The 14308-nt window shown below is 32.9% G+C and overlaps 2 protein-coding genes across 2 annotated transcripts; both read left to right on the top strand.

Annotated features, from left to right (window-relative positions):
• Positions 1–2033: 2033 nt before the first annotated feature.
• Positions 2034–3497, top strand: LOC113783779 (glutathione S-transferase U15-like). Its single transcript, XM_027329987.1, is given in 4 exon segments — positions 2034–2376; positions 3034–3162; positions 3165–3276; positions 3279–3497. Coding segments are annotated over 4 exon segments (690 nt in total). The 5' UTR covers positions 2034–2058; the 3' UTR covers positions 3410–3497.
• An 8409-nt stretch (positions 3498–11906) lies between these two features.
• Positions 11907–12715, top strand: LOC113783182. The gene has a single exon (XM_027329248.1). The coding sequence runs from the start codon at positions 11983–11985 to the stop codon at positions 12520–12522; it is 540 nt and encodes a 179-aa protein (XP_027185049.1). The 5' UTR covers positions 11907–11982; the 3' UTR covers positions 12523–12715.
• The last annotated feature ends 1593 nt before the right edge of the window (positions 12716–14308 follow it).

The raw sequence follows: 14308 nt of genomic DNA, 5'->3' as shown, positions 1-14308 counted from the left end.
TATATGTCAAAATATATCAATATATATTAGAAATATTAAATATAGAAAAAAAACATATATCAGAAGATTCAGACAAAAGAATGACGAAAGCCCTAATCCCTCTGGTTTCTTCCTTTACCCACAGTTACAGCAGCCTCTATGTTTTCAATCTCCACTCCACCTCCATGATTGGCCTCTCCAATCTCTAATCTCCAGCTCTACAAAAGCATATAATGATAGTTTCAATGATAAAGCTTGTATTTTGTAAACTTTACCAGCTTAATCTCTATCTAATTGATCACCATCACTTTTTGGTCTATTTTCTTCTTTCCTATTGGTTTTTACATGACTCATGGGACAAATCAATTTGATTATTTCTATTTGGATTCAAATGCTATATTTTTGTTTAAATCTGGTCACTCTAAACAAAGGGAGTGGACGAATATTAGTAGGAGCAAATTGAGAAGAAGGTTATGGAGAATTTCTAACTTTTGAAAATGTATTGACTATTGATCATATTTTATTACTATTTTTCATGTGTTTTGAATGAATTAGATATAATTGTTGTTGAAAAATTCTTGATTTATGTAACTTTTAATGGGCTGTTACTAGTTCACATACATTTTTAATATTGTGGATATTAAATTAATTTTATGACTTAATAACTATAGTAATTATATTAAGAAATTAAGAAGTAATAAGTGAATTTGAGCTAAACCCGAATTAGATTCGAATGTTCTATGAACCAAGTGTGAGTTTTACATTTATTAACTCAAAACTCATGATTTGAAACCCAAAAAGTGATACTAATTAGATGAGTTAAGTCTGGGCTTGTTAAAGTCAGACTCATATGGTTCAATTGACAGGTCTAGTTTCAAAACAATATTTAGTTATTTACCTAAGAATTAGTTGTCATTACTAAATTATAGATGGTCCCAAAAAAGAGAAGGGACCGTCCTTGCCTGGCGAAACGATAAAAGATATCATGAGCTTGTTTTTGACAAAGGAGAAGGAGAAGAGAGGAAAGAAAAGAAAGAAAAAAAGAAAAAAGATTTCCATCTTAAAAATCTTTCCTATAACTTCTACATTAAGTTATTGTCAAATTTTAGGCAGACACCCAAAAAATTCATTTGACAAATGAGGCATTGTCTAGCTAGGAAATTAGTCACCACGCTTAAATTCAACATTTTGAGGGATTGTCCTATTCTCTGTCCATTTTCGCATTCCACTATGGAATCGTGGCTCTATCTGGTATGTATGATTAAAAACACCACATGTGACATGTGGATGAAGAATCAATATGTTTAAAAAATGAGCTAATTCTACGTTATGCTCTTGAACTTGTATCACATTTTCATTTTGTACACTAAATTTTAATTTGAGATATTTTATACTCTAAACTCTCAATTTAGATGCTTTACACCCTCAATTTTTAGTTTCTTCCATTTAAATCCAATCAATGAAAACATTAGTAAAATTAACAAAATGAAGATTGGTATAAATTAATGATAATGTATCATTTTGTTCTACCTGCAATATCCTGATTTCTTTTGGTTACTTTCAACACATTACCATTGATTTGTATGGTTCTAATTACTAATATTATTAGTAAAATTAATGAGATAAAAGATAGTGTAAATTAATGACAATGTATCGTTTTATTCTACCTGTGATACCTTAGCTTTTTTTTACCACTTTCAACAAATTTTCACTGATTTGTAGGGCCTTCTATACAGTTAATTTTGCTAATGTTATCATTGATTAAACTTAGATCTAATAAACTTGAGAGTGTAGGATGTAAAGTATCTAAAATTGAGAGTTTAGAATACAAAATGAAAAAATGGTACTCGGTTGAAAGTGCAAAGTATAGCAAGTACTTTAATGAAACGTTGTCTTGATGCACTTACTTTTTAACCTGCCTCATATATATATATATATATATATATATATATATATATATCCCATGTTTTTGGTATAGCAAATTAGCAAGCCATCTCATGCAGTAAGCAATACCCAAAAGAGTGCTTAGTCGTCAGATTACTTCCAACTTAATTTTACTTCATCCGAGAATTTTTAGTCATGGCAACAAAACCTGTAAAGCTTCTAGGTTTCTGGGATAGCCCATATGTGGATCGTGTTCAATTTGCACTCAACCTCAAGTCCATTGACCATGAATTCATAGAAGAGAATATTCTGAACAAAAGCAAGCTCCTCCTTAGATCCAATCCTGTCCAGAAGAAAATAGCAGTCCTTATCCATGGTGATGAGCCTATATGTGAATCTCTTAACATTGTACAGTACATTGATGAGGTGTGGACAGATGGTCCTTCTATTCTTCCTTCTCATCCCCGTGATCGTGCTATGTCCCGTTTTTGGGCTGCTTACATTGATGAAAAGGTACCTAAACAACTTCTCTACTCTATAATTATTCCTGCAATTTCAGTGATAGGAGCAAGAAACCAAGAGTAAACTTCACTTAAAATTACCTTCTCTAGGTTTTAAATGCCATAACTAAAACGCTTACTTTTCCAGTCATTGAAATTTTCGTGTTGATAGATTATAGGGTAAATTATTAGTAACTTCCTTGTAGTTTTGGATATTGTCATATGATCCTCCCTAACGTTTCAAAGTATCTACATAATTCTCCTAGTGATTTTATATAAAGTGGAAAGAGAACGAAAACACCTCTAGTTACAATGGTTAACACCAATGCACTCCAAAACATGTGTAATCAAACTATTACATCAACCTAATACTCTATAATCCTCAAAGTGGTTAGACCGCCGTTCTGTTCAGAGATAACACTAGCATTTCAATTAATGACATTACGGAGGTTGCTTCTCATCAAATTTTCGCTTCATATAAAGTCACAGGAATGTTAGTTGAATATTTTGAAACGTTAGGAAAATCATGTGACAATATGTGAAACCAATTAGAATGTTATTTTGCCTTCTTGTCCCCAATCGAATGGAATTACCAGTTAATTAGAAATTCATTTTCATGCCCCATCATCAAAATATGTTGACTTAAACGGGTAGAATAAGAATGTTGTAGTGGCTTCCTTTGCTTTGGGAAATATATGAGGCCAAAGAGGAGGACTCGAGGACAACTCTGCTAGAAAAAGTACGTGAAGGTCTAGTATTGTTGGAGGCTGCTTTCGTAAAGTGTAGCAAAGGGAAAGCTTTAATTTCTTTGGTGGAGATAGCATAGGTTACCTGGATATAGCTCTAGGCGGCTGCTTGGGATGGCTAAAAGGAATAGAAAAATTGGCCTCTGTGAAACTGCTCGATGAAACCAAGCACCAGCTCTTTTTCGGTGGGCTGAGACTTTCTGCTCAAATGAAGCTGCTAAGAATGTCGTGCCAGAGCCTGAGAAGTTGAACAAATGTCTCAAGGAGTTCCAAGCTCAGGCAGCAGCTGCAACCAAGTGAACAAAGATGCATGTGTTTCATTTATTAGTTTTGTGGCAAAGAATTCTTGTTTATCGTTTTTGTTTGTTAATCCACAGCCAAAAAAAAGAAAAATTTCCTCGCTAGCTGCTTCTTAAATTCCATCCTCCCCTATCAAAAAAAAAATTTTTTTTTTGAAAACTGCAGTAATTTCTATTAAACCAGATTTGTGTATGGGAGTCCTTTTAATTGTGCAAGAGTGATAAACTAATATGTTTGTTTCCAAATTTCTTTCCTCAGGATAACAAAAGTACTACAGAGCCTCTACCTTGTGTGCTTTTCTTCCATTTTTTCCCGTGACAAACTTCCTAGTGGGAAGCTCTATTTGGGATTTTGATTCGGTCTTATCAAACCCGTTTTTTAAAATAGCAAGCAGGGAAATTTAGAGCTGTTTCTACCTGAGATGAGGACCACAAAAAAAAAAAAAGTCTAAGATTGTGGGCATCAATGGATCCTAGGAGGAAAACATATGCATGGGAAACAAATAAATGTAATCAAATAAAATGGTGGTTGAGCACACAGGGAACAGATCAACGTCAGACTACTGGCACTGAAGAAATGAAAGGCTTTTAATATTTTGTTAGACAACTGGCACCGGAGAAAATAAAAGACTTTTAATATAGTAGTAAGACAACTGGCACTGGAGAAATAAAAGACTTTTGAAAGCGTAAAGGATTCCTCAAAAAAAGAAAAAAAGCGTAAAGAATTATTAGACGCTTACATAGGAAAAATTACAAATGTAGGATTTAAATGGTAAAGGTTGTTAAGGTGATGCATTTTCAGCAAAGGTCTTGTGTTCGTAATTTATGATTTCAGAGGTATGTCTTGACTCGTAATGCATTCGAAGTCGAACCGCTTATACTTTTTATTACCAAAGAAAAAAGAATAGCCTGGACAAATTTCTTTCTTTCTTCTTTAAAAAATTCATCTTTATTCATGCTGGATTATAAATTTCTTCTTTGTTTGTATCGAGCAAATATTTGGGTATGAAGTACTACTTTGGGTAAACAATAAAAGTAATTAATTTTCAAAACGACTATGGGTATTATATTACACACTAATATGAAAGACTCATGTTACACGTCCTCGTACATTGACATTTGTTCTTTTCAAGAGTTCAAATTAATTAGGGGTATAATTGTGATATTCAAAGAGAATGGGTTTCAATACATCAGAGCGTGTAACCTACATTAAATGGAAGAAAAATATTCAATTTAATTTCCTCTAGTTTGAAAACCTACATTATAACTCCCTATGGTTTTGACTAAATTGAAAATTAGACAGAAAGCATTAAATCAACGGTTGTGCGTGAAATGTCAATATTGTCTCTACTATACATGAGATGCTTCCATTCAATTTTCAATTTAATCGAAATCATAGGGAGTTATAGTGTCATTTTTCAAACTAGAGGGAGTTAAATTGAATATTCAACAAACCATAGGGAGTTCATTTATATAAGGGCAATATTAACATTTCACGTATAACCGTTAGATTGGATGCTTTCCGTCCAATTTTTAATGTAGTTGAAACCACAAGAAGTTATAGTATAGGTTTTTAAACTAGAGGGAGTTAAATTGAACATTTAGCTAACCACAAGGAGTTTTTTGGTATTTTACCCTAATAATAATGATTAGTGAGCTCAAAGAGTTCGTTATAACAAAAAACTCACCAATTTGGCAATGCGCAGTAGCTCTTATTTGACCAAGAAAATAATTAATCCCTTGGAGGTTTGCTACCTTTGAGCAATTTCACTTCTGTTCTTTTCAAGATTCACCATTTCCTTTGGAAACTAAGCCAAGAAAAATGGAGATTATGAGAAAAAAAATGATCCAATAAAACATGGGCAGAGAATTCTCTTTTCTCCTTTGTGAAATAGCTCTAGGTGGTGATTAACTAAAAAGTTCTTCTAACCTTTTTGTTTTTGGATAATAAAAAGTTTAGGTAGATTCAGTTTCCCATCCCATCATAGATCAAAGCATTGCCCCAGAAATCATAAATCGCTTACACGAGTTCTCATATATCGCTCACCAGCATAGTGCTCACATCAGATTAGTAGTGAGATTTAAATACATGATCTTTTGTAAGAAAGTAATCCATGCTTACAAACTGAACTAACTTGTGTTACCTCCAACCTTTTAATTAGACTTGGTTTGCTCCAAGTCAACATAATGCCTTCCAAATCATTCATGTCCCAACTGCAAGATGGGGCTCTCATCTTTTGGTGCACCAAGTCAACATAATGCCCTCCAAATCATTCATGCCCCAAATCCAAGAAGGGGCTCTTATCTTGGTAGCTTTGATCAAGAGGAACGTTGCTTCATCATAGTTTATGGGGTCTTTTGTCGGGTTTAAGATTATTTTGTGTATATTTATTCATGACCTCCCATCCTTAGCCCAAATAATGAAGGGCGAAGCAAAGGACAACCACAAACTATGACAAAAATGCCTGGATGAGTAATGGAACAAAGTATATTTAAGAGACATATCTCTCTCAAGATTATTGTGTATGGTGTCACAGATCAAATCCTCTTTTGGGATTATTTAATGTTCATGTGATCGTAATTTAGTAATATTACTAGCTACTCGTTACACACTATTATTGTTTCGTGGTTGAGAATTGATGGTGGATGTTCCCAAGGATCAAACTTAAGGACTATATTATCCGCCATCTCTTATATATAGAAAGCATTTAGTTGATAATTAAGTCAACAACATAAAGAGCTAGGGGACAAGGGCAACCCCCAACTATGACGGGTGAATTCTTAGTTTATGATGGAAAAAAAAAAGAATTCTACAACGAGGGCGATTCTTGGAGTGTATTCTGCAAATAGGGGTCTTCGCATTTGGGAAATGCGAGCTCACTGAGCTCGCATTCCTCGAATGCGAGCTCGAATTGGAGCTCGCATTCACTGAGAGCCAAGACAAGGAGGAAATCATGCAAATATTGAAAATACTTCATGCAAGATGGTTCGGCAGCAGGCTCGCGGCACAGCCTTTATGGTGTCTGATGTAGTTTCCTTTCATCCGACTGCAACTAATGACTTGAACAGTCTAACACTTAGACTATAGTAATAAAAATTCTAAACATTTTCCATCTTTTAGCCGCAAAAATCCTTATGTTTAAGCACAAAACAAATTAGATGAAAGGATCATGCGAGCATCAAAGAACAGTTTTTTCTTCAACAACAATGCTTCTGCAAATTTCGATGCAGAAAAATCATGCAAAGCTTCAAACAAAACTAGTGAACCTATCACCCCAAATACCCCTTAACACTGAACACTTCAAATGAAACCAGGGTTATTGATTATAAACACAAATCTCAGCAGATCAGAACTTGCGGCCAAACAAAGACAACCAAACAGCAACTGAAGTAGATAAAGTTTCAAAGCCGCAAGTCTGAACCAGCAAACTAGGAGTTAAACATTAAATTAGAGCTCGCATTTGCGGAATGCGAGCTCAATAAGTAGAGCTCGCATTTCGCGAATGCGAGCTCTATTCTAACCTCGCATTCGTGAAATGCGAGCTCTACTGAGCTCGCATTTCACGAATGCGAAGACCCCCCGGACGGAATTCATTACCAAAATCACCTCTTTTGTAGAATTTTTTTAAAATTCATCACAAAATTAGAAATTTCTCCAACTATGACAAAAAGGGCCCCTAGATGAGAGATGAGCAGTCTTACATTCACATTCTTGGGCATCTTTATCCCATTAGAAATAGAATAATCAAGAGCTTCTGCTATTGCTTCTATACTTCTTTTCTCTTTCTTTTTCATTCTCTTCAAAAGGTTGCTGGTATGATTCAACCAACCTTTATATAGAGTAACCCCACCAAGAAATGTTCAAAACTAATGCCCTAAAAGTCTCTGTGAATTATTCAAAGTTCTCATGCAGAAAAGTGTAATGAAATTTTAATGAATCATATAAGAGTGGAATGACAAACGTCCAAGTTCTTGAGGCACTTGATCCCTACCAAAATAGTAGGAAAGAAAAGAAAGGAGGTGCAAAGGAATTGAAAAACTTGCCTAAACTCTAAAAATAAGATGGTCTGTTGGATCAGGTACTTTAAATTAGCTCAAAAGCTAGCCATGATTAGCAAAAATTGATGGAGGGTTTCTTAACTTAACAATAATATTTACCAAAGAATTAGTTTTTATTAGTTAACAAAAGTTTCTTAATACTATCCAAAAATATCTCCAGCTACATTTTATTACTGTTATTCTTCTTAAGGCTAAAAAAATTTCTACTCTTCCAAAACGCAACTATATATGAGATCAATGTTTCTTAACCAAACGAAAAAAGGGCATATAAACTTGACCTTGTGTTATTGCAAATCCTATCTGCAAGTTTTAGTTAGAATGGTCGAAGCAAAATAAACTCTTTCCCCTCTTTCTACCCAAAAATAATTTTTAAATATGGGAAAAGGAGTCTTTGAGTTTGTTTTCTCTCCTCTAAATTAATTTCCTAATACTTCTTTTATCATTTCTATTTTATTTTTTTTTTACCTTCCTATCCCTCTCCATACCTTTCTCACAGTCAACTAGCAGGATCCTTATACTTCTTTTACTTAACAATAAAAAAACAGAGCTCAAGAAATGACCTATGTTATGGCAAAATGTATAAAATGCAAATCTTTCTTCAATCAAAATCCTTTCTAATTTTAAGTATATACAAATATATTGCAGAAAGAAAAGCTAAAAAAGCACTAAATCAAGGGCGGGTTAGATTAAATGAAAAGGCAGGAGGAGTTGTAAATAAGAGGTCTTGAATTTAAATCCTCTCACTTTTAAAAAAAAAAACAGAAGAAGCACTAATTCAATGTTTTTACTTTTTCCACAGGCTGAATCATGACAAGTTGTTGGGTAATTAGCTCAATGAAGGCTGTCCACATGAAGCAATAAACAGATCCTAATAATACCATACCTAGAAGGAACATGTGATGCTATTCACTAATCAGTGGCTTCTTTCGTGAGAAAAGTCTTACTTTCATGTGATCGATCAACTTTAAAGCAAAAGCACAATCAAGAATCTTAAAGTTAATTTAGACTTTCTGCCAGCTTTATACATCTCTTTTCGGTTATTATATTCTATTTGTCATATTTAAGTTCTCCAAAATAATCTAAAAAGGCAGAAAGATAATCTGTTGAAATTGTACCTTGCCCCGGCCCCCCTCCCCTCCAACCAAAAAAAAAAAAATTTGTTGGGAAAGTTTTGAATCTTTTGAGGTCAATATTTCGTAACTCCGATCAATTTTGTAGAAACCAAAACTGAAATCGGAATTATTCAGGAAATAAATAATAAATTCTTTGAGGAGCTAACACGATAAATTGTCAAATATTACGTCAATTAAGGAGCGTTTGAAACAAAAAAATTTGTCATTTGCTTGATGTTACATGCTCTATGCGGGAGATCAGTATCGTTTTCTGAAATTGTCGAGGAAATAAGCTATTAAATTCACGCTTGAGCTAATTAGTTATCACACAAGAAATTCACAGCCAAGCTTGTTAAACTAGAGCAGTGATCAATGTCAAATACTACCCTTTCACTATTTTTTCTTTTTTCTTTTTTCCTTCTCTCTCTCTCTCTCTGAAGAGAAGAGATGATTTTGAAAACTTAGATTTTGGCCTACAAAATCTTAATTTTTACCAAAAACAGAAGAGATGAAAGGGAAATAAAAATAAATAAGTATGAAACAAAAAAGATGCAAGGGAAATATAAAACAAATAAATAAGAAAGAATATCAAGTTTTTTTTACTACAAACATCATTCTCTGTTTTTAAACCAAATCCATAATGGTATTTTCTACTTCTTACTTATCTATTTTTATTTTAGTTTCTTCTTTTTTATATTTGGAGGGGGAAAAAAAGTAATGAAAGCATAAATTTATTCATTTATTAGTTTGATTTTGACTTTTTACTACTGACCGTTATTTGATTTATTAGTTTTGTTAATTTATGATTGGAGCAAGTTGGTTGCCTAGTTCACTGGCTTGTATGACTGGCTTGCTTACTTTAACTAAGCACTATACACCAATTTAGTAATATGACAACCAATGACTTATAAAAATTTACATTAAATCTTGTAAAAAAAAAAAAATTCGTCAACTTGGAACTATACCCCAATTTCAAAGACAAGGAGATATGACCCTTTGTCCTCCCTGTTGAAGTTCAATTTATCTTAAATTGCTTTTGACGATTTCTCTATTGCTTAGAAAAAAAGGGTTAAATTTGAGAATTATTTTATTTTTGGATTGGCAAGTCATGACTCATAACAACCTAATGTGCTAACTCTGCCAAATCGCTGTCTTCTACCTTTGTCAAGTGTTAAAAGGACAAATAAATGGCGCGGTGGATCTGACCAACGACCAACTAATGTAATTCCCGTCCTATAAGGCCCTTTATTGTCCCCGACAAGATTTCACGCGTTATCTATCATGGTTTGATTATTTATTCGCAATCATGAAACCGATAGATGCCAACACAAGTCTTAGTTGTTATTCTCCCGCCCCGTTGAAAGTGTCATATTTTTCTTTTTTGATTGTTCGAAAATATTTATTATATTTAATATTTTTAATTACTTTATATTTTAAAATTTCTCTTATAACCTTCATTAATGATGCATAAAAACAAATATGATGTGATTATTTTCTACTTTTTACTTTTATCAACACATGATTATGGGTAAAAGTGGAATAAAAGGAAAAAAATTTTAGTGGAGTGTATTATGCATAAAAAACATATATGTCCAAACATGACTAAATATATGGGACGGAGAGAGTATAAGAATCGATCACTTCTTCATATAAAAAGACCGTGCATTTGACTGTCGTTGTTGATATGAAAATTGTGTAAGCGAACGATTTGTACGAGTTTTGATAAATAATCAATGGTCTCGAGAACATATATGATTCATGAGATGATTGGTACTGGACCATCCAAATTTTTTTACCAAAAACCAAAAAAAAATGGAAATTGGTTGTGTCCATAGTGGGTCTCAATCATTTATAGTTTGCAAATATGTTGAAGACAAAGTACGCAAGAAAAAACAGAAAAAGTTCGATATAATTGCAGTGATTAGATGGGTTAACCAGAAAGTAACACTTGTCGGTTTAGTGATATTGCTATGTTGAATGATGATGGGCTTGTCCTATAAAAAAGGGTAGAAAACTTGGAAATTGATAGTAATTCTTTAAGCGAGGAAGTGAATACAAAAGCTAGGAAGTTTATGTATTGATTCAAAGAAAGTTTGAAAACAATAAGTATATATTTAAAAAAAAAGTAGACAATATTTTTAGAATTAACAAAGAAAGAATTTAGAAAATTCAATTTCTTATCAACATAAGGAACTCACGTAGTCAGCCAGCTTCCTCCTCTAGCGATGTGTTAAGCTCGGCAGTGTATAATCCATCTTTAAAATGCATTATAAAAATTACAAAAAAAAAAAGATTAAAAACTGAAAATATGATTAATAAGCATTAATACTTTGTTTATGAGGTTTGTTAAGAGAGTGTCCCTTAAATATAGATCAAGAGGGTGTCTAAATATTAATATTTTAGAAAAGTAAAAATCAAATCAAGAAAATTTAAATGTAATGAATGTAAAAAGTGTAAATATGTATTTTCTTTTTTGGTAATTAAATTGAAACTCATGCTGGCAATTGCCGGTCAACCTCCATTAGACAAACCTTTATCCATAAAAGATTTTTGTCTAACCTAAATCTTGAAAAGAGCATGTAGTTCCTTATCTTTTGCTGCATACATATAAATTTTTGGTCAAAAAGAAAAATAAAGACTATCAACCACCTCTTTCTCTTTTTTTTTTTGGGACATAAATGACCATAAAAGAAATATTCTGTCAAAAAGGAAATAACACACTTTGAAACTTCTCAAAATTTGACACAAACTTGAAAAATGTACAAAGATGCTATAAGAACAAAACAAATTAAATTTTATTTCATAAAAGTCCAAATAATCATCACTCACAAATGTCACCCGAAAAACCTTGGATTGCTAGAAATGATTTATCGAAAAATTGTTTGGATTGCATATTATTTACACACATTAATTTGTTTGTATCATTAACATATTTTCCAATCAAATTTTCATCTTATATACATTACATCAAAAAAGTGCTACAATTTTTTTTTTTCAAAAAATTATCCGAAATAATTTCCTATCCACACACACTACCTATTTTTATTTGCACATTAAGAATTTACTATATTATTTCTTAAACACGATTTTAGGCCATTTTTGTAACTTTTTAGTTATTTTTCCATCTTATATCATTATATCACAAAAAAATATTTCTACATAATTTTCAATCCAAAATGTCTTCAAGAAAATGCAAATCAAATGGAGCCCACGTAGACTACCCTTTATGGCAAAAAAGCTATTTATATAAAACATCAATTTATTTGCTTATTTTACTTTCCCTATTCTAATCTTTTTACAACACATATATATAAGTGGAAGTACAAAGTGAGAATGAGTGAAAAACACTTCATCATCTTCATAAACTCTCACACCTCCCTCTCTCAAATCACAACACACAGAAATGGATCGTGGCTGCCAAAACTACGTCGTCTACCCAGTCATTTGCTTCCTAGCACTCAACTTAACACTCTCTCTTCTCGTCATGCAATCGGACGGCAGATATCTCCGGCCATCAGACCACGGCTTATCATACCAAGACACGGCAGAGCCGACCAAAGAAACCGACCCGGAAATGCTCTCCTTCTTTAACAACGGAAAAAGGGTGTCGTTACCCGAGGCCAAGAACTTAACCACCGGCGCCGGCTCCGCTGGAGGCTTTTCTCCTGGTTCCGATCCGGCGGCGGCGGCGTGGTGGAGAAACAGAGAAAAGAAGAGGTCACGTGACATTCACAAAAATCACGTGAGGGAAATATTACTCATAAGCAGCCTGGTCTGCGGGCTGGGCGGCGTCGTTTTGCTGGTGGTTTCGGCTTTCCTGTTTATTCTGCGGTACAGAAAGCAGCGGCCACAGCTGGAGGTGCAAAGGTCAAAAGAGTCAAAGGACAGGTCTGTGTCTACGTCAGCGTCCGCGTCACAATTGCCTTTGGCACTTAAGAACTAATAATAATAATTAGTGGATATGAAAATGGCACTTTTAATTGATGTATTTGTAAATGTTGATTAGTACTAAATTGCTGCAGTGACAGTTACATTTCCAGTGATATTATTTTTTTGCCCTTTATTGTGAGTGGGATTTAAAAGCTGCATGCTTGGGACTTGGGTGTAACTAATGAATTATGATGTTGATAGATTAATTTGGACCATGCATTTCCATTCTTTTCTTTTCCCCCATTGTTTAAAGGTCAAAACAACTGGATAATATTGGACTTGATAGTTACATTTTTTTTTTGTATATGTATGGATTAATTTTATATATATTGTAAGTATATATATATATATATTATCGTTAAATACATGAGATACGTGCAAAAGTTGAATTAAGAATTTAAGTTTTACTTATGTGTCATGTATTCAATTGTGATAGTATATACAGTGTCAGTTTATATAAAATTAACTCGTCGTTATTATTATATTTCCGAAATGGTGCCCATTAAGCTACATGATATAGACTTTATTTATCATTTTAATACACTCTCTTACATTTTATTACCTGCTTGCACTTGATAATTACTAAATTTAATTACACTTTTTCAAGAAAACTAGCATGATAAACCCATCTTCACGCATAACATAAGGGATGATCATATTGACAGCTTATTTGGCATTCCTTTTTTTTTTTCTTGTACTTTGTTATTAATTTGGGCCATCCAATTATTTTACCATTGTAAATATTGGATTTCAGGTCAGAAAGCCTGGAAAATAAAAAAAAAAAAAAAACTTTGAACGGTCTACAACCTTTTTGAATTTGGTACTTTTGCAAAAACTTGTCTTGGACTACAACAGTGCAATAACTAATAAAGTGGCTTATTTGAGGGGTGAACTTGATTCAAAAACAAAAAGAATCCGAATAACTTGACTTTATCATTTTGGACCTTTTCCATTTGTTTGTTGGCTGAGCATAGATTCTTTGATCTCTGACGCATGTAGAAAATTAGTGTGCAAACCAAAAACTGAATTTAATTTCTCAAAATTGATTTCAGAAGTTTTGTGTATTTTCTTGCTTCTTTACACTAGTACTTGTTATCTTCTTTCTTTTCTTTTTTTTCAAAAAATGGGATAAATAGCTCTTTTTTTTCCCCTTTGTTCAAGGGTGGGATTGCTCTTGTGGATCATGCAAAATACACATCCATGTACCAGCTCATTTAAATTGCTATTCTTGGAGTTTTTGTTTAAAATTGTACTGTAACGATTTGATATATGTAAGATAGAAAGGTAATTGAAAAAATGTCCGTGAAAAATATACAATTTTTTAGAAAAATATACAAATTTTTAATCCACAGTTTCAATCAACAAGAAAGTACTAGGGTATTTGAGATATGTTTTTGGACTAGGTATATGATATGAGTATTGATTGCGGTACTTCAATTTATATTTAGTGCGCGACCACCTTAAAACATAACATAGAACATCAATGCTACAATCTTTGTATAGGATCCATTTGCAGATATGTAAAAGGTTGGTGAATCTCAGATTTCTCTTCCGTGTGAAATGTCGGATTTTTGTCCATTAACACCTCATATGATGATGAACATGATGGCTGTTGGAGAATTTTAGACCTCTCCAGCTAGCATTCTTTCGGGACAGGTCTAGGCCTAGTAAAATTGAACCTGTTTGGATTGCTATTCTTTGGAAATTTTTTTCTTCGTTTGGATTACTAATTTTTGAAATTTTTATTAAAAAAAAAATGTGCTATAATAATTTAATGCATATGAAATAAAAAAATAATT

Source organism: Coffea eugenioides, chromosome 9, assembly GCF_003713205.1.
Source record: "Coffea eugenioides isolate CCC68of chromosome 9, Ceug_1.0, whole genome shotgun sequence".
Lineage (NCBI taxonomy): Eukaryota > Viridiplantae > Streptophyta > Magnoliopsida > Gentianales > Rubiaceae > Coffea > Coffea eugenioides.
The sequence above is the reverse complement of the archived record's forward strand: the minus strand, read 5'-3'. Positions and strand labels throughout refer to the sequence as shown.

Coding starts and splice junctions, on each gene's coding strand:
- LOC113783182 (XM_027329248.1), top strand. CDS start 11,983: ATGGATCGTGGCTGCCAAAACTACGTCGTCTACCCAGTCATTTGCTTC.